Source organism: Lampetra planeri, chromosome 50, assembly GCF_965212315.1.
Source record: "Lampetra planeri chromosome 50, kcLamPlan1.2.h2, whole genome shotgun sequence".
Taxonomy (NCBI): domain Eukaryota; kingdom Metazoa; phylum Chordata; class Hyperoartia; order Petromyzontiformes; family Petromyzontidae; genus Lampetra; species Lampetra planeri.
In genome coordinates, this window is record NC_136156.1 from 2,318,705 (window position 1) to 2,341,968 (window position 23,264).

Consider the following 23,264-nt stretch of genomic DNA (forward strand, 5'->3'; position numbering starts at 1 on the left):
TCATCATCATGAGGGGTGGTTGTGGGTACTGGTTCATTGGTAGTTCCTTACACGGACACCATGTTGCCATCCTCACCTTTCAAATGATTAACTCCTGAGATGACCGAAGAGACGGAGGCCCAGACAGATGTAGCGAGATGAGAGATATACGGACGAGAGATAGAGCTGTAACATGTGATGAGAAGAGACATTTTGAACAGAAATATTGTGAAATTAGATGAGAGAGCTGCATACAAGGTAGACAGCAGATATATTAATGAGTGTATAATATGAATTCGATGTCTATATTTATTAGGATCTGAATTCAGGCTGATATTTGGTGCTTCTCTATTTCTTTCCATCAATCCAGGTCCTCTTGAGCAGCTTGGGCCCTATGTTTTTGCTTAGCTTGCTTATGCCTGGCACCACGGATTGTTAGAATCAGCCTTTTAGTCCTCAGCGTCACCTATATTAGCATCTGCAGCAATGTCATCATCGGCTGTTTCATCAACAATATTCGCATCACCGTTGAATTTTCAGCAACCATATATCATCACAGTACATCCGCCTTTGCGTCATCATCAGCTATATGATCAGCAATTTTAAATGCTCTTTATCACTAGGTTTTTATTTTATCTACTAAATAATAATTGACCATTTCATCATTAAAACATCAGCAGCAGCCATTCAATTGTCATCTTTATAATTTCCAGTTCTAAATAATTAGCCATTCACCCTCACCATCAGCCATATTATCAGCCATTATCTATGATTTGTATGACTGCGTTTTTATTTCATCATCAGCCATGTCATCATCATGATCATAGATATTGTCCGTGCCCTTTTTAACTGGGTTTTCATTGCATAAGATATGCTGGATAAAGAGAGACTTTCTCTTGCCATTGCCACCCCTCAGTCATATAATGCTCCAATCCATCTCACTTCTGTACATGAACAGTGGCCAAGGTTGGAGTACACTCATCACATCTGGGGTGGAGTTTCACGCTGCCACTGGAGTGCGTCATAGAATCCAACATAATAGCAGTTTGGTTGAGTGATGATCCATTGCTCAGTTATTCATTCCAGTCACTCTCTTACAATCATTCCGTCCATCCTTGTCACAATTGCTGTCATGAATGTTACACCTTCATACCCAAGCCAATGTCAACGACTCATTCAAGTAGATTGACTTTTAAATCACATCCCCATTCTGTGTTCAAGCTCAATATTTGCAGGACACATCATTTGTCATCTTTCCTTTTCAGTTTTCAGTTTTATTTATTTGGTATAGCTCTGTGAGCCATTCGGCTCTTGAATCGGGTGCACTGCTCCACCTTGGAACTGCCTCCTTTGACGCGTTTTGCCAGGCTCCTGTTACCTTGCTCAACTCCAGTAATATATTCCTACGTGTAAAAGTTAAATGAGGTATTAGTTGCTGCCTTATTTGCATTATTTGACTTTGTGCTTGTGCTCAGTGGGTGCAGTTAAAAATAACAAGTAAATAACTACAATATAAGTGGAACAAAACTAACATACTTTCTGTATTTTTCGTGACCAGAACTCAATCTCATTGCTCCACTATCCAACAGTGGGTTTTCATGGCTGATAACGAGTGGGGTGATTTATCTTCAAACTGAACAGCAGTACACGGGAAAAAAAAACTTGTATTTACCAGTAAAGACATTCAAACAATAATAATAATTTATGATAATAGGGTTTTCACTTTGCTGGCAATTAAACAGGTGTTAAGATGTTAAAACACCAAACTGAAACTTTTGCAAGGAATCATGTCTGCATTAACCACAGATACTTGTGGTGAAAATACAAACAAAATCTATGTTCTGACAGTATATGCATTGTCTTTGAAACTGATTGGTCCACACCAGAGACAGCTTTCTTTTGAGCCTAGTCTCAAATGGTGTTAGATCAGAGGACGCCAAAAGGTGAACAGCACAAAGACAATGCCACTATCAGGACATTTATAGCTTTGGGTGAGCAGCTACAATATGGGACTAGTATTAGCAATATTTGCTACCACAGCAAAACTCCAATTAACCTGGGTAAACTAATGAATATGGTGAAAATGTTCTTGTCCATGCTGATATGATGGACAGATTACCTGCGAACAAATCATCTTGAATGCGTCCTTTATCATCAGGTATCGGAAGATAAGCAGGGGTTGAGCCTGGCTCGTGCTTAGATGGGTGACTGCCATGGGTGATGTTGTGGACGGCAGACGGTGATGCAGCATTATCCATGTTGTTGTACTTCTGTGCCCCCACATCTATGCTTACTTACCTTCACCCACGAGCTATGACCAGCATGACCTTGCAGCATGGCCGTATCACATCCATAACCCGCACAACATGGTGAGGAGGCTGTCATCCAGCAGCGGATTGACAAGGGGTTGGACATGTACGTAATGCAACACCAGCAGCATGCATCTAAAAGCGTCGACTGTCGCGTACAAAGATAACGCAGTACACTTAAAACAGAAAAATGGGGAAAAACTTTATTGCACCGTAAGTGATGAGCAATGTGTACATGTTGGTCTTGTAGGATTACAACGTTGAACCAAATGGATATTGCGCGGTAACGGTTTTAACATCGCTAAATTATTGTCTGCGTGAAAAGCAAATAGATTCGAGTGTTGTTGAGAGGGCAGGAAAAAAATAATCGTTCTGTTCCCCTTCTTGCCTTTCTAGCAGTAGGGATTCCCTTCCTCACTTGCATGGGCCGTAGTGGCTGTTCTGCCTCCCGTAAAAGCCTGTTCATCACCCCTGTGACACACCAGTAGGTGATCAGTGATAGACATATCAGTACAGACACAGTGCTCCCATCGCTAGACGATCCGCTAACCCCTGCCGCCGAGCAACTGCGTTACAGGTGTGCACGGCCGCACTTGGCTACACCCTCCGATGCTTGAATATTTACACCATAAATTAATCCAGGAGCCTCCCCCCACAGATGCAGAGACGGCGTAGTTCGCTGATGTGTTTTCTGGTTGTGCCGGTATATTTTTCGACACGATGTCCGACGATTCACTCCACGTGTTAGGAGCTTCTGAATTCAGTTCCGGACGTGGAGTGAAACGTTGGACGTCACATCGAACAGCTCCGCGGTACAACCCCAAAAACAAGTAAGAGAACTACACAGCACAACCGCGAAAAAAACCAACGCAGTACAGAGAGGACATCCTTTACATACAGAGGGATTGACAATTCGTGTTTTAAAAGCTTAAAAAAAATGTCAATGCATAGCACCATTAGAAGGTAAGGCAGCCAATGCATGTGTGTGCATATAGCAATCAGGTGCTGTATTTACGGTATATAACTTATCAATTCTACAAAAGGGGGGGGGGGCATCTGTAATTTCAGCAGTGCATTGTCCCTGAATATTTTGGCTGTGACAGCATTCTGGGAATTGGCACCGGGAGCTCTTCTCAGTACAAATCACATGGTGGCAGATACTCTACTCAATTTTAGAGCCTCTGAGCCAACGTGCCAAGAGACCAGTCAGTTTCTCAGGAAATAAGTGAATTTTACAGCGGGAAGGAATGAAAATGACTCCGTTTTCCTGTTGCTCTGACAATGCGGTCCACCGTGTACGGATGCGTTTGACGGGTTAAGAATTGATTTTAAAACGCGTACATTTCAGTGGTAGAAGTGTAACCGTCGTGGGGAAAGTTTTGGGAGTTTATTTATTTACAAGAACACTTGACAATCCCCATCGGCAGCAGAATACCTGCAATGTGTAAAGGAAGTTTTATTTTTGTTGATAAAATTCAAACAAGCAAAACACAGTGCTCAATGCAGGGCTTGCAAATAGTGATCTGATTATGTTTTTGTTGTTATTACAATTGTCTGGTCTTTTATTTTCGGAATACTGTGTAACGCAAATTCGGCACAGGACATAAAATACACGTTTTTGTTCAATGAACACAGCACAGCAAATTCAGTGTGTACATAAAGCTCCCTGCACTTTTACAAAAAAAATGAAACTTTTTGCTGCAGCCAAGATAAAACAAACCTAGTTGTTGCTTGGTACAATATTATAACACATTGTTCCAAAGGAGAGAAAAAAAATGATGAAGAATGAAAAACAACAGTACTTCCAATGTCACGCTGCATTAGGATCTGCAGGCTTTGGTGCGACGTTATTTGATTGAGTTAGCCAGGTCTGGCCGTAAGCCACACGAGAAGGAAATGTTGTAACATAATTACGGACCGCCGTCTCCTGGGCCACACATTCACGATTTTTTTTTATTTTACATGAAAAATAATAATGATAAAAAAAAGAAAACAGCAGGATTTGGTCACTCCATCCGCCCACCGCAGCCCCAGCAGCTGTTCTGACGGCCGTCTGGAGAGCGCTGCGTGCGAACGTTACTCCAGTGGTGTTTGATTTTCCTCTTGCCGTTTTCACCATAGGCACCCCCGCTGTCTTCAAACTATCGGCAGAGAAAATAGAGAGGAAATATTTGTAAACGCACACAAGCCGTTGTCATTTATAACGTTTTGAACCTCTCCTAATTGGGGAGGTGGGGTGGGAGGGTGCTCTTGTGTGCGTGGTGTCGATGGCCTTGTGCAGGGCTTAATTGCTCGCGGAATATTTTACAGGGGGAAGGGAAGGGACGTGGCGAGGGAGGGCAGATGAATATTTTCTTGAGCTCAGCCCGAGTTGGCTCCAACTGGAACCCTGGAATTGTGTTTTCGAAGAATTCCGTAACGATGGCGGTGATGTACAAGCACATGTAACAAAAAGTCGGGCACATTTGTACATTTGTCAACAACACTGCCCTGAAGGGGGAAAACTATAGTGTACGAGGAGAAAAAAAAACGTGAGCTCTTGTTAACAACCTGATGATTCTTCTTCTTGGTTCTTTCGGTAAAGTCACGTAGAAGGGAAGTAATAAAATAATAAAAATAAAACATAATAAAATAAAATATATTATATTATTTTATAAAATAAAACATAATAAAATAAAATATATTATTTTATTTTATAAAATATATTATTTTATTTTATTATGTTTTATTTTTGTTATTTTATTACTTCCCTTCAACGTGACTTTACCGAAAGAACCAAGAAGATGAATCCCTGCAGTCACGAAAGCTTTAAATCGAAATTTAACCTGATGATGTTGGATGTAACCTCCAGCGAAATGTCATGTATAAAATCGTAAAAAATGTTGCTTGTTTTCAGCATTCCGATTTTGCTAATAAACCAAATCGATATGTATATTTGCCCACGTGTCAACCTGATTTGTGTGGGGGGGTTATACTTAGAAATTGGCATTTTACCTACATGGTCTAACCAAAAATAAGCCAATTGTGAATCATAGTATAACACATTACGTTTCTGGTAAATGTCCTTCATAGCAGAGAGATAAAGGCCAGAAAGATTGAGTTGGCAACAACTATTAATCACTCAACATTGATGAATGGTTTATTTTGTTTTTTTGTTACTAAAACGAATTCAGCCTTCTCCCACGATGACGTTCACGTGCCTAATCCCTTTGGCTCTGAGGAGCCAAGCAGGTTTTGGCCTGCCCCGTATTTGGATGGCGGGATCACCAGAGAAAAGCTTTATTGGTCCAGAATGAGATGCTGAAGTAATAGGCACTCTCTTGGTAATGGGTACTCTCTTCGCTTTGCCAATGCTCAATGAGCCAGATGTTACAACGAGATCTCGTCTGCTGGGAGGACATAAACGTTCCCAAGGTATCGTTTGAATGAGGATGGGTCTTGCAGTGTCCTGGCTTAAATCCCACTCTCACTCAACAAAATATCTGGCCATCACGCGTGTAATTTGTTACACTGATGCGCAAAAGCAGGTTGATTGTAAGCTGCACAAACCTCATTTGTTTTGTACATAGCAGTAAGCATGTTAGAATCAAACTAACGTCTGTAGTCAATAAATGGTTGATTGCTGAATTCCAAAAGAGAGCTCGTAGTTTATTATAAATTCCACGTGAGTTTTGAACTGTCTTTTTTTAAAGCACAGTACTATATATGATATAGTACTATGACACACAAGCGCACATCATTACCATACTTTATTATTAAACATCGCCATGAAATAAAAGTTTCTTCTCCATCTACTCTCAGCAGGCAGCTTGTGTATGGTCGTGCCAAGGCGTGGTCTGTTTTTTTTCCCAAGCAGAGTAGTTTTATTTTTTGATTTAAAGCTTTCGTGACTGCAGGGATTCATCTTCTTGGTTCTTTCGGTAAAGTCACGTAGAAGGGAAATAATAAAATAATAAAAATAAAACAATAAAATACAATTCTCACGACGTTTCGGCCACAACGCAAGCAGCCGTCCTCAGGTGAAGACCAGGTCTGTCGGGGAGACAGCGTCGTGAGAATTATTTTATTATGATTTATTTTTATTATTTTATTTACTTCCCTTCTACGTGACTTTACCAAAAGAACCAAGAAGACAGAGTAGTTTTAGTTTTTTTTTTGTCGGGGGGGGGGGGGGTGCTTTGTTTTTACCGTTATCCCCGCCTTCAGCAAGCGGCGTCGACGGTGGCCCCCTCGCTAGTTTTTGCCGGCAGAGCCGGCGAGGCCGCCGTAGACGTTCGGCTTCTTGAGCTCGATGCGCACGGGCTGCCCGGCCTCCAGCCGCCCGCCCGCCGAGGACCCCGCCGGCACCGAGCCGGCCGCGATGCTCTTTCCCGCTCGGACGCTGCGCGGCACGGGGATGCGCGTGGAGACGCCGGGCCTATGCGCCTGAGAGTCCTGCGTGAGATGGGGGCGGAAGGGGCGGTTGGTGACGTTGCACTTAACACGTTTAAGGTACAAAGAGGAAAGAAAAAGTTGAAGGTGCAGCCCCACGACTGTTGCTGTCGCCACCCTGCGCCAACCAGCGCGGCGAGGTCGACTCGAATGAACCACGACCCGCGCGGCATGGGAATCTCATCATCCAGCAGGACGGGCTGTAAATGTAACGGTGCATCCCTGTGATTGCATCCTCACCACCGCTGGAATAAGACCTTCCACTAGACGGTGCTCTGGAGGGTATTTGGCCTATTCTTCCACACAGGCCAGATATCTCGCAATTGGCGAGACATCTGTGTCACTTTAGATGCCTTTCATCGTAAGAAAAGTAATCATACACAGCCCCTTGTCAATCCGCTGCTGGGTGAAGGCCTTCCCAGACCGCGTTGAATTATGTGGCACCCATTCTAGGTGGGTTATAAGTACGAATATAATGTATGATATTTCTGAAATTACATGACACGCCCCACATCGGTAATTTGCCACTTAATGGAGTATTTTATATGTAAATTAGTATTTATGAGTATGCGTATTACAATTATGTTGCACACATGCTGAATATTTAATGTGCTGACCTATATGTAAAAAAAAACATGAAACTTTAACCGTGCCTTTGGGACCACGTTATAAACTACTGCATCTTATTTACACATCCCGGAATTTCTATATTTTAATGAATCCTAGAAGAGTGAGCGGGAAGTGAATTGCGCTATAAACCGTGTGACCTGAGTTTGATTGCCAGCCACGGCTCATGTCAGTGGCAAGTAATGTCTGAGCCAACCCTGGCCATCAACCCACATTGACCCCGTGTGGTGAAGTATAACCTACATGGCATCCAGCAGTAGATTTACAAGGGTGCTATAAATACTTATATTATGAAAGCTGTACCAAATTTACTGGGCACATCTGATTGCGTGTGCTAAATAGACCGATGCCAGAAGTCACAGAAAAGTTTATCTGAGCTACAGAACATAATTTTTTTCCAATTCTGGTAATGCATGCAACATGTAGCGTGCGCTCATAAAACATTATGCACTCTGTTTTTTTTTACATAAAGATCTGCAACTAGTTAAAAATACCGTACTGGAGAATGTGAGATATCGATGTACCAGAATAGACTGCTGTGCTAGCTTTGTCTGGATATTCAGTAGAAATACCTCAGGCTCGGAGCCAAACTACAGCACTCTAACGAGACAACATTGATAAATAGTTGTGCGATGAAAAAACAACGAATAATACTGCCACAAAGAAGAAAAATTCTATCATACGTGACATTTTGGACAATGGCACTTCTTCACAGTGAAGAGATTTAGAGACGCCACAGAGATCGAGTTGAAGACAGTGTTGCACTCTATGGGGTTTTGATAGAAATTTAGTTTTCAGGATATTTGTTCAATTTGCATATGAACGTTGGAATATATTTTGTAACAACCCTTTCAAAGGTCAAAAATGTAGGAATGAACGCATTTGAATTCAGAGCAAAACTATGAAAACTTTGCTGACATTCCATTCCTGGGTACCCATAATGCAGTGCGGTATATTATTGTAGAAACACCTATTGTATACTTAGTGATACATTGCTAGGCTAAGCCATACCTTGCTGACTATTCGGCTAAGGTCACCGAGAGTAGGTTATTGCATGTTGTGGTCAATAGTATTTTTATACAGAATTTGGGGCACAGGAGTAAGAGAAGCAGACGTTTGTGGGAGGTATTTTTTGCGTGGACATTTCCAGAGCCTTAGAAATTTAAAGAAAACTACACGACTCAACTCTAACCAAGTCTTCATGAAGCACTGATGAATGGTGTTCTTTCACGACCGGGATTTGGGATCTGCCATCTATATTCCAAGAAAATGTGCATTTATGTAATATTCTGGTAATCTGAGCGCCCTCCCGTGACTTTCTTGCATGCTGTCCAGCCCAATGTGGTCTGGGCTATGCACAAATCCGCTGAAGTATTTCACGAAGTCACATTTTGAACACGGTGACGTATAAGAAAAAAAAATAAACTACACCCAGGTTACGTGGATTTTGTTAAATCTGCGAATCTGTATGAATCTGCAGTTGTACTCGTGTGTATGTTGAACTTCTTTCACACCATACGCAACCAACTGTGCTAATCAGAGGTGTGGGGGATGGTTAAGAATCGAAACATAAAAGCAGTTCTCAAGAAATGAGTTTTCAATCTAGATGTAAAAGTGCATAGCTCCAATGCCTTCCTCATATCAGAAGGGAGAGCGTTCCAGATGGCCGCAGAAGCGCATCTCAAAGCGCGCGATACGGTGACCATCTTTGTTCGACGGTTAGCCACAAGCCGCTACGAGTATGAGCGGAGTTCGCTTGACGGTCTACGCTCCTCGACACAACAAGAGTGTGGCCAGTGCTGTTTTACTGTTCGTCATCACTGTTTTTTCACACGGGGAATGTTTATTTTTCAAATCACTTAAATTCACTCATTGAGGAAGCGTTGCTGGTTTCAAAAATACAGGAAACGAAAACTGTGCTCGAATTTTTTTCCATCTCAAGTTTTGAGTTACATATGCAAAACTATCTTGCATATTTGTGGTCTTTGTCGCCGCGAGACTTATCTGATTATGATGTTGACGACTCCAACAGTTGAAAATGAGCTTTTCTTGGATTTATTCCCTACTTTAAATGTTTTACTTTCTCCGTGGGCTGCTCTCACAGCGGTGGAATGCAGCGTTAAACAGACACGTCGCTGGGTGGCCTGGAGGGAGTAACGCTTTTGCTCTTTGCGAACGCAGCTTCCAGCCTCTTGACAGCTGCCCCACACAGCATTGCAGCCGATGTCACGGACGAGTCCTGATCTCACAGCGGGGGTTGCCACCTGTCCTGGTTGTCCCAGAATCGTCCTCTTCCTGACATAGCTGTGTTGGGAAATCTGTAAATGTTCCCAGTGCATTTGGGAAATCTGTAAATGTTCCCAGTTTTTTTGTCGGTTGTGAGGTCGTACTCCCCCTCAAGACGACACATTTCCATGCAGTCCTCCCCTCTTTCGGTAAGTTGAGATATTCTCTCCCCCCCCCCACGATATGTCCTGGTTATTTTGTACCCCATGGGCAGCAATCCAATCGCACAGCACTCTCTGGTATGAACAATCTACGTTGCATACAGATGTTTTGCGGGGGAGCACGTATGACGAGTCTTCTGTCATTCCCAAGTGGGGAGAGGGGGGGGGGCACTACTTGTGTTTGTGTACACAGTGCCTCCCAAACGTGCACTTTACATGCATCCTTCTGTCAGCTGATAAACACGACCGAAGGATGGAGAAGGGGTTGTTTTTTTTACGTTTTCCAACCCGGGTTGAAAGCGTTCATGCATGGGCTCTCTCCATCCGTCTGTAACATGGGGACACGGTAGCTCTCGTGAAGATAATCCCGTTTAATTATAATTTTAGTTTTAATGTTGTGGTCCTATTAGGGACGTACCCTCTAGAAAACTGCCTTAAATTGACCACAGTGTTGCTCAAAAATTGCAGATTTAAACCAGTGCCAAAAGGACCATGCACATTAGTGCACAAATATGTTTACATATTTTTCCCTGACAGCTGCACATACTGCTAAAAATATACTTCTCAGAATGATAAACGCACACTGTTGGAAAGCGTTACAGAATCAATTCATAAGCTTGTTTTTTTGTTCTTAAAAAAAAACAACAGTTTTGTTACATTCAAAAACACAGCGGCGTAGAAGTTGTCTTGGTCCGCCGGACCGTCTCTCCGCGACTCGGAGCTGCACCCTGACCTGAAGTGTGGACGTAGGGAGTTGTTTTAATTTGTCCGCAGGAGAGGTGACCTCACTCACGGAGTGTGTGTCGGCTCGGCGGAAGGAGCCAAGAAGCCGTGCTAATGATGGGGCACAGAGCCAGAGGGGTTGATTACGGAACGGCTCATGTCGGGGCATCTCTTCTTAAGCCACTAATCGCAGGGAAAGGCCTCGCAGCACGGTGGAATTCGTTGTAAAAAAATAAAAATCACAACACAGCGAATATGGAATGTGATGTATAGTGCACGAATGACTGCATCTTGTTCGCTTGTAATTTATTTTCCGTCGGCTCCCTACACTTCCAGGGCATGATAAGACATGCCGCCAACGCCGGCTGCGAGTAATGCTCGCAGGCGCTTCGTGTCTTTGCGTGGCGAAGTCTGCTGCTGCCGCCGCTGCCGCCTCTGCTTCCCGTTGAGAGGATTATGCTTTTGGAATGCCGCGCCACTCGCTCGCAGATCAACGAGCTTAGGCGCCGAAGACTGCGGATTTCACCGGTTACTTCGGAATTGCCAATAATTGGCGTTCCACCTTCTCGTTCTTGTGAATATAATTCCCTTCCCCCCCCCCCTTCTGTACTGTACCACTCTGGAACGCACTTAAGCCACGAAAATTGGCATTCATTTTTGTTTGTAAAGCCAAGTAAAGAGCTCTCAATGCAAAACAAGATCGTTTGTTTTGGAAACATCCATTTTAATGCATTATTCGTCATTATTTTGTGTTTGTGCATCAATCCGTGTTTTGGATTAAGCGCGAGCTTGACTGGCTAATTCATCAGCAAGGCTTTTTCTTTTTTGCTGAACGGGCAGAGCCGAGCTCCGGGATTCTCAGTTTCTGAGGCCTCGCTGCAGAGGAGGAGGAGGACGCACACGGATGTGTGAAGCCTCCCGGCGCTCTCGGCAGAATGCAACGGCCGCACAGGGGCGACAAGACCGTGGCCGCAACATGGGGGAGGAGGGCCTTTAAACGTATGCCAATGTGACAGGGCCGCGATGATGTCACCGACTTGGCGAATCTGCCACACAGCACACACCCAGCCCAGTGCTGTGGTCCCACCTGAAATAACAAGTTTGGTCCACGCGCCCGTGCCAGAGCGGTGTTGCTTGGCCACGCAAAAGTTCACCGGCCACAGCAAGACAATTGGACTCGGCCCAATGCATAATGGGTTTCTTTCTCGCTGTATTGTTATTGGAAGCACTTGCACGCGCAATTTTTGTGTGTTTACGCACAGCCGGCTGGATAATTGGTGCTCGATAACAGCACTTGTCCGAGTATTTCGTAGCTTTTGGAGTACGCAATCGTGGCCGTGGATTGCTGCCGTGGTGTAACGGTCACCACACCTGACTTGCGATCCGTGGGTCAGCGGTTCGGCACAATCGTTCCGGGACCGCAGTTGAAACAGCGGGGCGAGTTTCTTAAATCCTACCCTTGCCTCTGTCCACCCAGGTGCTGTAAATGTCTACGTGATAAGCCACTTCGTTGAGCTAACGGTTGTGGCCAGGTTGCTTCAGAAAAATAACTAATAGCCCAGTGGGTCTTATCTGGTAAAATAAAAAGTTGAGTTTTCGTTTATTTACGTATAGTGATTTGTTTACATTTCCTATACTTTGCACTCATATCGTGTTTTTGTATTGTGTTAACTTTCTAACCCACCCCTACTGGACATCTGTGACAAAGAGCTTCATAGCTCATCGTATTTCTTCAGGATAAATAAAGAAAGAATCTGAATGAATAAATATTCCGAGTGTAACTTAGTGCACCTCCCTTGGTCGATCGTAAGGTCCATAGGTAGTGGGTCCTCCCACCCCTTCCAAGCCATCTGACCAGTGTGGAAGAACAGACGAATGTTCTCTTTAGAGCCCTCACACCAACAGGGGCATGAGCAAGCAATTTCAAGGGTGTACCTTGGCCTTTGTATTCTAACCATTTGATTGCCACGTATTTGCAGCAGTTTCAGACCAGAGGTTGCTTTTGGACGGACACTCCGCAAAGTGCATCTAAACCCCAGCAATTCGTAAACCAAAAAAAATCTGCAACAGCAAGTAAAGCTCACTCATTGCATTCATACAAAGTCAGTTGAACTGTTTTCGTTGCTTACTTGGTTATATTTTGGAAGCTTAACACAAGCATCACGTTTACTGCACAAAAGAAGAGCATAATCTATTCTCTGGACTTCCCATCTCTTTACTGTGAAGAAGGGTCATTTCAAAAATGCATCTTCTGGCTATAGTGCAGTTCCACTAATGAATGTGTAGAGTTTTGATTGTTTGCATCACTGCCCCTTGCAGTGTCAGAATGTTTGTGTTTTATTTACAACAAAAATACCTCTAGGCCACAACATCACCGTGTTTAAGTTCATGACTCCGCCGCATTTGATATTACATTTGTCCATGCCTGTGCTTGCGCGTGCTTACATGCAGCACAAAACATGGCTGGGTAGCTTTTCCACACAGAAAGCAAATCCCCCCCCCCATCAAGGAATGCGAGTTGGCGTTGCGTCCCCCCAGAACGTGTAGTCTCCGGGCAAAGATATCTTTAAAGACAATTACATTTTATGAAATTCCGCGTCGGCGCACATGCTGGAAGAGCAACAAAAAAAAACACTCGGACGGATTCTACGAGCGCTTACGGAGGAATTTTCAGCCTCTGGAGCATTCGGCATTCCATTCGTGGTGTGCAAAATAGGTTAGGCCATGTGATCAGCTGTGCATACATTGCATTTAATGGAGGCGCATTTCACCAATGTTTTGCGTGCAAGCTTAAGCCAAGCCTACATGCTAAAGTGGTTCAACGAATTTATTTGACTTATAATTGTTTTATTTCTGAATTCCCTATGGCTAGGCAAAAAAAAAGTGTCCCTTCTAAATGTTCTACGTCCGTTTGTAAGTTGGGCGTAACGATAACGATTGGCAGCCCTTGGTTAATCCACTGCTGGATGAAGGCCTCTGTGACATGCCGTGTTATGTCACGGACGTCTTTTGACCATACTTCACTGCTCCGGTCAATGTGGTTGGGTGAAGATGTGGCCAGGAATTGAATATCGTGGTTTGGCTATCGGCATGCAAACCGAGTTCATTTTTCGCAGCGCTCAAATTATTTCTGCACCGTTATACCACTGAGCTGGGGATAATTGTGATTAACGTGGATAAATGCATCACGTAAAAAAGCAATTGTATTTCATCCTCCTGAAGTAACTGTTTTCATATTGGGAGTGGCGCACTTGCCGTGCCTTACATTTATTTCATGAACAATGGATATTAGTTAAAGAAAATGCGTGTGAAGTAAAATAAAAAATCCACTTAATAAAATTGCACTTTGTTATATATAATTTTTACAATGATGGGAGGGAGGGAGGGGATAGCGTTTTTCGCGGTTGTGCTGCGTACCTCTCCGATGGGTTTTCGGGTCGTACCGTGCCGTAGTTCGGCAACGATGTCCGACGTTTTTGCCCTCCTGCTGCTGGGAGCTTCCTCCAGGAGTGAATTCCTCCCAAGTGCCTCCTGAAGAAGCTCCCAGCGCGCGGGAGCGAAACGTCGGACGACGTTGCCAAACGACGCGCGGCAACGACCAGCGAACGCACGGAAGACGTGCGTGGAGCAGGGCTTGGTTTGGGGAGCTCTGGGCTCTCCAAGGTACCACCGTCGCCACGGTAGAGGTATCAGTCGCCCCCTGCGCGACCGCAATCAACACGGATGTCCAGGGCCACGTGTGCCACGGAAAGCGCCCCACCATCACCAACTGCAAGATCTCATCCACTTCCCAGCCCCCCGCCCCCCCACGATACGCACCCCTCTGTCTCCCTGTTGGCAGTGGTGGTAGCACTTTGCGTAAGCGAGCTAAGCAAAGGCTTTAGAGTCCCAAGCAGGTCACGGGGCCCCCGGATTCATCGTAAAAGTAAATGTGCACAAAAACAACCTCGGATGCATATCGACAAAAAACGCTCGTAATGCTGATCCTATGAAAATAAAGTCATTTGTACTTAGTGGGGTTTTTATTTTATTTAATAATTTAAAAGTAAGATTGGACTTGGGCAGGAAACGTTGCTCGAAAGGGGTGGTGGACGATGGTCGGGAATAATAACGGAGTGGCAGCTGAGGAACGGAACGCGTCTGAAAAAATACATCCAGTGAGGAGAGTGAACGATGAAATCTACTTTGTGCGCAGAATTACATTACAGGCTTGTAAGAGGAGACGAGGACTTGGGTTGGCGTTCATCCAGCTGTGGATTGACTACGGCTGATGATGATGTGCTGTAATTAAGTTAAGCACTTTGCCCATCATGCAATGTTCATGTAGTTACGTGCTTGCCACACAAACGCTTAATCTCTGCCCCCAGCGGAGTGGCACTACCACCGTCTGTCAGCATGAGTTCTGTATTCATCCTCCTCCTCTCCACGTCGTCGCATTAATTCCGAAACGAACCCGCGTGGGGCCGACTCCACAAACGAACGCAGCCACCACGTCCCTCCGCTCCTACCGTGCCGCCCTACTGATGGTGGGGAGCCGGGATGGGGGCACCGCAGCTTTGCGCCCGCCGCTCTCTGTTATTATAAGGCATAGCTGTGTCCCCCGAGGCTTTGCGAGCCCGAAGTGATGTTGCTTCTATCACGCGGCGGTCGTGTTTACGCGATAGCAACGCCGGGGATATTCCACACGTTTATCAAAGATGACATTCTCGAATTCCTCGGAGTTCTTTGCTGCGGGGCCAGACCGCGGCTATATTTTAAAGTCCGGGCAGCGCACGAGAATATGCAATTAAATCACGCGGTTGAATAACAAAATCCTGCTAATGGTCTGCGAGTGGGTAGAGCGGTGGCGCAGTGGTTAGCGCACCGCACTATGAATTTGGCGACTTAGGTTTGACTCCCGTTAACAGCTGATATCGGCGTTGAGTGATAACTGAACCAGGTGTGCACCCCGTCCCATACCTATACCAATCCGCAGTAACAAACATAGCAGACTACGGTTACAAATGTCCACGACTGACACGCCGAGGAGAGGCCTTCATCCAGCATGGATCGACAACGGTCTGCACTTTTATTATAATTATTTACTCAAGGTACGGTTTTAAAATAGTACCGCCAAAAAAAACCAAGAAAATTACGTCAAAAAATAACAGGCAAAGCAAATGAGACAAGCGAGGCACAAGCGAGGCACAAGCCAATCCAATAAGTAAAGCTCTTCAGACAAATTAATCCGATATAATCACAGGCGGTGGGCTAAAACATCTGTTCATGCATAGAGCAGCTGGCGTCTATACGTTAATTATTCCAACATAAGTTCAAGCAGGCATACACACGCTGTTAGATTAAGGCCTCGCGTTGCATGGCTTTGGCTTTGTACATTTTATACGAATTTTTTGTTTTGCGTCAGTATTATAATATTGATAGGACAGTATCATGTTGCGGGGGTGTGTTTTAAGTTTTGCTTGAAATAAATATTCAGATGCCGTTCTTAAAAGAATGAAAAAATAAATATCATTAACAGTGCCTACGAATGTGATACAGAAAGGATAAATTGTTTGGGTTCCCTTCAGAACTGATGGGGCAGCAAGATCCGTTGAATCACAGACGAGGATCGCACTCTTTACGACGTAGGATCCTGAGAAAATTGGGAAAGTGTAAGTTGTTGACAAATCGCCAGTTCTGAACCGACGTGAGATCAATTTCAGTCGGGGAGACATTAAAAGTATTGAACAAACAAACCCTTCGAAAATCCAAATTACAGTATGTGTAAACTGAATTGAGTTGAGAGCATGACTATCATTTTTGAATAGAAAATTGCACCTTGGCAAAAGTGGTTACCAGCTCAATTCTCATTGTGATGTCGCGTGGGCTGCTTGCTGGATGAAGTCATGCCTATTTGCAGAGCTTTCGTACTATACATGAATATGTGTGCAATAAAAACAACCGGTTTTACTCCAATAAACTAAAATCAACCGTCTGTCTGGGGTCAGGGGTCGGCAACCCGCGTCACCAGGAGGGTCTCTGAAGAAGCCACATGCAGTGGCTCTTTAAGGACTGCTTCGTGATGTTATTTATTGAAGGCCACCGTCTTCGTGTTCACACCGAACTTGAAATATTGAGGTTTATTTTTGTTACCGAATTAGACAAAAAAAATTGGGTTTTCTTGTTATTTTGGTTACCGACCCCTGGTCTAGGTTCTCCTAGTGGAGGCCCTTCTGCCAGCGGTGACATGGGCCATCAATTGCAGAGCTACACCTTTGCCACCATTACCTCTTTCCCTCCTGCTATACTTTCAGCATGTGCATATTACACAATTGTAATACATTCCCTCGTGTGGAAAAACATTTGTTTGCAATCGCTGCTCCGAATATGCACCAGTTTACCTTTAAGAATAAATAATATAAAATAATTATCAGCCATTTGCCAGTCCACTGCTGGATAAAGGTCTCTCTCCATGTCATGGTGCTGTTTGACCATACTTCACCACTCTGGTGAGTGCAGGTTCGCGAGAGTGGGAGAGACGGGACTGGTCCAGATATCACTCGCCCCACTGATGTCAGCTGTGGTCGGGAATCAAACTCAGGTCGCCGAACGTGTCGTGGTGCAGTGCATATCATAAACTTGTGTCCCGTTCAATTCAAGTGACCCTATTTGATGTCTTTTTAACTTCTCTCGGCATTGCTTGCACGCAGTTTTATTTTAAAACTCCTTTGAGTCATATAATCAGGCTGCTTTTTGCCATACATTATTTATTTTCATGCCCAATTGGCTCGTCAGGCATGCGTAATATTTTTTTTTACTTCTAATGACATTTTTGGCTCGGCATTACAGGCCATTATGTCATCCGTTTTATAAGCTTGCACAAACCGAGAGAAGCACATGATCGAGCCCGTGTATGCACAGCGGCGTATTCGCATTGTAGCACGCATATCTATGTTGATAACTACGCTAACCCAGTTTTTAATCCTGCCTAGCGCTTTATTCCATAAACACAGGGCAGCTCTATTTCTCCGCTCTGAAATCTGTTCACGGTCCGCTATCCCAATGCAGAGACCTATCTCGTTTTCAAAGCAAGCGATAGTTCAGCACTCTGATTCACTCCATTCACTCACTCGCTTGCCGGCCAGTCGCCTCGTTATCACTCTTATATCGCTATCACCATGGTAACTCTTCCCCTGAACTTCACTCCCCGATGCCGCCACTCATTTCGAGGCCTCGGTCCATGAGACGGACTGTTCCATCTCACCCATGCCGTGTTCCCCCACCGTACCGCAGGTTGCAACAACAAACAAAGACAAAGATCCCCCATATAGCCTTAACAGATTGTAGGGGCAAGTGCTGTTAATGAGCACCTATGAAGGCCGGAACAGTACACGAGGGGGTGGGTGGCCAGCACTACGCCCGACCGCCTTTGTCTCCCTAGCGGCGATGTTTACACACCGCACCAGGTACTCATTTAAGGCTGAGTCGACCTAGGGGAGGCCCAGGACCGGTTCAGATAATCGTCACTTGTATTAGCCATGAGCGGGAATCGAACCCGGGTCGCCAGGTTCGTAGCGCAGTGCGCTAACCGCTACACCACCGCTCCCCACAACAACACTCACTCATTCACATCACTCGCACACTCGACCACTCGTTCACCTTACCGGCAGGTCAAAACGGCTCTCTGTGTCTTTCCTCGCACTGCTCCGCTTAGAAATTCCCTCCCATCCTCTCTTTTCCCTTCTCTTGTTACCATGCCCAATTGAATAAACGTATCAACTTGTATTTAGTACAACAATTGTTGTGGACTGCTTGGTGTTTTGGGCCTGTAACTGTGATTTAAGATGAAAATAGATGTGCCTTTAGGTTTAACTCGGTTTCCTGTAAAAAAAAATCATTAATCTATTTTAAGACTGATACATACAAGAGGATCCTCCACAACTCGGGCTGATGATGCTGGTTGTTGTTGTTGTTACCGGCGAAACGTCACGGTACTCGAATCACAAATGTTGTGGGTTTACTCTCCAACACACAACCGGTGTGCTGACCTAGTAACGAATTGTCAAGTTTTGTTTACTTGACAAACCTTACTAATTGGCTGTGTCGGGTGGTGGCGGGTTTAACGACACATTTATATTGACACGATCTCACCCAAAAAACAACTCTTGCGGATGATATTGGTCGTGAAATCCGACGTGTTAAACTAATCTATTTTATTGGACAAACATTTTTAATATCATCAATCACATATTACTTCCACATATGGCATAATCTTGTTGCCAGCCTGTTTATACAGCCATGGTTAATCTGCAGATTTAGCTTCACTTTCACAACGTGTTCCCAAATCTGAAATAAAAAAAAACTGAACTTTTCTTTTTACCCCATAAGATTATCGTGGTGAAATGTTTTGAGTGTGTCATTTTTTTTATTTTACCAAGGTCAAAGGTAGATTGCATTATATAGGCAATCATTCGTTCTATAGGCCCCCCTGGTTCCTTCAAGGCAGCATGAGTTCTTATTCGACTGAATGTGCCAACTATGACTTGAGTAAGTTCTGTAACTCACACCCTGCCTCGAAGATGCACACATAGCATTTATAATGACGTAGATGTATTTTTGCACGATGTATGGAACTGCTACATGATTACAACTGCGGGGAAAATTTAAGTGGGCTTGGGCAAGACACGTCGCTGGAAAAGATATTGGATAATGATGGTCAACAATAATGATGGGACTGGTGGCCAAGCAATGCACAGCGGCCGATAGTCCAACCACTGATGAGATAGGAATGATGAAATCAGCCCCTGTGCAGGTACCGGGTGACATCACATCTGCCGCGTCGTGAGAGAGAGATGGCGACGACTTTGGGAGGCCTTGAACCAGGCCGATGATTACGGTGATGGAACTGACACAAGCTGTTGCTACTTTGACAGGGACCGAACTACATCACCGCTCTTGCGGTGGCGTGTGCGGGTGACCCTGTGTGTGCAGGGCGCGCGTGTGTGCAAACGAGTTTATTATATCCACAATACTCAGTTTTGTGTTAGATTGCGTAAATATAATCGCGTCTTTAAACCTGCCATCAATCAATTCTAGCTGTCACCTGATGATGCTAGTTGTAATTACTGGCAAAACGTCGTGCTCGAATTGTAAATGTTGTAAATGTTGTGGGTTTACTCTCCAACACACTGGTGTGCTGTACTAGTAACGAATTTACAAGTTTTGTTTACAAGACAATCCTTACTAATTGGCTGTGTCGGATGGTAGCGGGTTTAACGACGTGGGCATATTTACGCGATCTAACCAAAAAAACCTCTACTTTGGATAATATTGGCCGCGGAAGCCTTCGTGTTAAACTGAGTATATTGTAATATACTAGAGTACGCCTAAACACTTTACTTGCAATGCCACGGTGCAAAAATGTGGAAACATTTTCTTTGTGCTGTGATGTCCCGCTGGTGTTGCCACAACACGAGCGTGCCCGGCAGTGAGCGAGTGTGCGTGTGAAGCGTGTGTACACTTGGAAATGGCAAATATACGGCAATAGCAAATATGCATGGCTCAACCGCTTGTATTATGGCACCTGTTTAATTTGGCCTTTTGGCTTTTTAGCTGGTACCTACTTAGCTGTGGCCTTCACCGTTTATTAATGATGCCTATTATTCAACTCGTATTTAATTATTTTGCTTTATTTCAAGGCCATTACAGTAGTTCAAGGTGCATTTAATTACGAACGCCACTTTATAGAGATATATTATGTACTTGAGGGTGCAGCCGGTGTTGTTGTTGTCATTAGCTGCTGTGACACTGCGCTATAAACCCAGATAAATGTGTTTGATCCCAGCCACGGTGAATACGAGCGACGAGCATTTTCTGACCCGGTCCATTTTTATCGCCGGTTGGACAGAAGCTGGGGGGGGGCGGCGTGGGATTGAAACAAGCCTGCCCATTGTCCCCACTGCACACGATACAGAAGGAGACATTAAAGAGCAAACATTTCCCCGCCACCGGCACAGAAACTCACCGAGGGCAGGGAGGTTCTCGAGAGCTGGCTGCCTCCGCTGGACGGCGTGATCGTGATGCTGCTGGTCACTTTGCTGCTGGCAGCGGACAGTGACCCTTTGGCCATGCCGTGACCTCCGGGCCTGCGCAGGATGGTTCCCGTGGCGATCATCTCCTTCTTTTCCGTCGCCACGAGCGTGATGGCCGCACCGGAGGGCCCGCCGGGGTGGCCGCCCTCGGCCGGCGAGCCGTGCTGCCGCCGGTACGGGGATCCCAGGTGGATGTGGATCTTGTTGTCCTCGGTGGTTATGATGGAGCTGCCCGAGCCGAGGGCTTTGAACGACGGCGTCCGCGTGGCCGTGGGCTTCTCCGGAGACACGCGGAAGATGGTGGGCTTCCCCGCCACGATTTCCACGGGCTCCGGCGAGAGAAGGTGGTCCGCGGTCGCCGACATGGCCACGATCTGGATGGGGGAGGACGGCCGCTCGGGCGAGGACGAGCCGGAGCTGTCCGGCGACCTGTTGCGCGCGATGGTCGCGATCACGACGGGCGACGCTCGCTCCGGCGCCGCCAGCACCGTTGCCTTGTCCACGCTGTGCCTTTGGCCGCCTCTCGATGAGATTATTGCAGAATTGGGCAGGATGGTGATCCTTGGTTTCTGCAAGCCGGACGTCGGGATGGTGGCGGTAGTGGTGTAGGAGATGTCCTCCGTGCTAGGACTCGTTATTTCCAGCATGGCCGTGTTGTGCTGGTGGTCGGGCCGGACGCGGATGTGGAGGGGCTGACCCTGTTTGTGGGACAGCACCATCTCCCCGTGCTGTGGCACGTGGCCATTCATCTGTGGCTTGTTCTCGCCGTTTTGCTGAATAAGTTCCCTCTTCTTTATCCACGGAATGAAGGACTTGCGCTGATTCATGTCGCTCGAAGTCGAGGTGAAACGCCCGTGCAGCGATGGGCAGTCGCCGAAGCTCTTCCTCTCCTGGCGGAGATTGCTCATGATGTGGTTTTCCTCCTGCATCGTTTTCTGAATGAACGAGGACACGTTATCCTCCTCGCCGTTCATCGTGTCCATCAAGCTGGCGTCCGTCTGCACGGCGGCTGTCGCCACCGGGACGTCGATAAGCTTCCTGCCGTTTAAGCTCGGTCGCAGCGCGCGCCCGTACCGCTTGAATCGGTCGAGTTCTTTGGTCAGGCTCTCGACCTCAGCAGCGAAATCATGGTTCCTGCTCTCCTCCTGCATGAGCCTCTTCTGCACGGCCGCAAAGTCATCCTGAAACTGCGCCAAGTGATCCTCCGCCGCCATGAGCTCGTGCAGCTTCTCCTTCAGCGCCTGCACCTCGCTGGCCAGGTGGCTGGACTTGGTCTCCTCCTGGCGTAGCCTCGCCCTGAATTCGTGCTCCTCGGCACTGCTCAGGTCACCTCTCTCGGCGGCCTTTCCCCGCGCGATCTGCGTCTTCGCCTCCTCCAGCTGCTGAAACAGGAGCTGCGCTTTGTCCTGCTCGCTCCGGTAGCGCCGTTTCAGCTCGTCGTACTCATCCTCCGTTTTCATGAGGTCATCCTCCACCACCTCGAGCTGCTTCAAGCGGGCCTTGAGCCTGTCAATCTCCTGCGTCAGCTCCATCACCTTGTTGCTGTCGTCGTCCGCGCACCTCGCTAACCTGGCATTGAAGAGCAAAGGCTTCATCCCCACGCGATCGTTCCCGTCGTCATCCATGTCCGCTAACCTGTCCTTCAGCTTGCTCATCCTGGACGTGAGCTCGCTCGCTCGAGACTCCTCCACCTTCAGCTTGCTTTTGAGCTCATCGCGTTCTTTGGATAAAAGTGAATTTTTCTCCTCCAGCTCCGCTTTCATCTTCAGAGACTTTTTACTCTCGTCGATGAGCTTCTCTGTGACCTCGTTCACTTTGCTCTGCTCGTCCTTCATCCGCCTGGTGACCTCCTGGAGCTTCTGCTCCTCCTGCTTCAGCCTCTCGGCCGTGGTCTTCCTTTCATCGGCCAGCACGATGGCGAACGACTTCAGCTTGGCCAGGTCGTCGCGCATGGCCTGCTCCGTCTTGCTCAGCCTGCCCTCCATGGCCTCCAGCTCCCTCATGCGGCACTTGAGGGCCTCCAGTTGCCCGCCGAGCTCCTTCGAGAGCTTCTGCTCCTTTTCCAGTTCGCACCGCAGCTGCTCGCACTCCACCCTGTTGCGGCCGAGGGCCTCCTCGCCCTTCTCCATCTCCACCACCCGCTGCCGCAGCTGCCCCACCTCGCCCTTCAGCTCCGCGCCGCGGCGCTCCTCCTCCTGCAGCCGCTCGCGCAGCTCCTTGGAGTGCGCCTCGGCGCGCTGGATCTCCTCGTCCTTGCCCTCCATCTCCAGGAGCCGCTTGCGCAGCGTCTCCAGCTCGGCCGCCATCCCGTCCTGGTTGCCCTGCGCTTGCCGCAGCTCGTTGATCTCGGCCTCGGCGCGCTTGAGCTCCTCCTCGGCCCTCTGCAGGCCCCGGTTGGCCTCCTCCAGCTCCTCCACGCGCTGCGCCAACCCCGCCATCCTCTGCCTCAGCTGCCGCCCGTGGGCCTCCTCGTTGGCAAGCTTGGCCGTCATCTCCTCGTGCTCCTGAAAACGGTGAGAGTTGTGGGGGGGTTGTCACGAGATTTTGACGTGCGACAAAGTCTTTTTTGCTGCCATCGCTGCTTCTGCTGTCGGTGACTGTGCTGAGCGACCGTTTGCAAGCGAGGATTATTTGCAGGTCAAAACAACTTTGGAATTATCCCCTATCATCTCTTTTCC

The 23,264-nt window shown here is 46.6% G+C and overlaps 2 protein-coding genes across 3 annotated transcripts in view; one reads left to right on the top strand and one right to left on the bottom strand.

Annotated features, from left to right (window-relative positions):
- Window positions 1–23,264, top strand: part of CMSS1 (cms1 ribosomal small subunit homolog) — a 170,815-nt gene that overhangs the window by 1,899 nt on the left and 145,652 nt on the right. The gene's annotated exons all lie outside the window — the stretch shown is intronic.
- LOC144734155 (filamin-A-interacting protein 1-like) overlaps window positions 2,470–23,264 on the bottom strand; it is a 130,549-nt gene continuing 109,754 nt past the window's right edge. For both annotated transcript variants that reach the window (XM_078616218.1, XM_078616219.1), the window contains 3 exons: window positions 20,520–23,090; window positions 6,477–6,722; window positions 2,470–4,429 (listed from right to left, as the gene is read on the bottom strand). In XM_078616218.1, coding sequence (XP_078472344.1) covers window positions 6,522–6,722; window positions 20,520–23,090 — 2,772 coding nt within the window. In that variant the 3' untranslated portion in view covers window positions 2,470–4,429; window positions 6,477–6,521. The remainder of the gene's footprint in view (window positions 4,430–6,476; window positions 6,723–20,519; window positions 23,091–23,264) is intronic.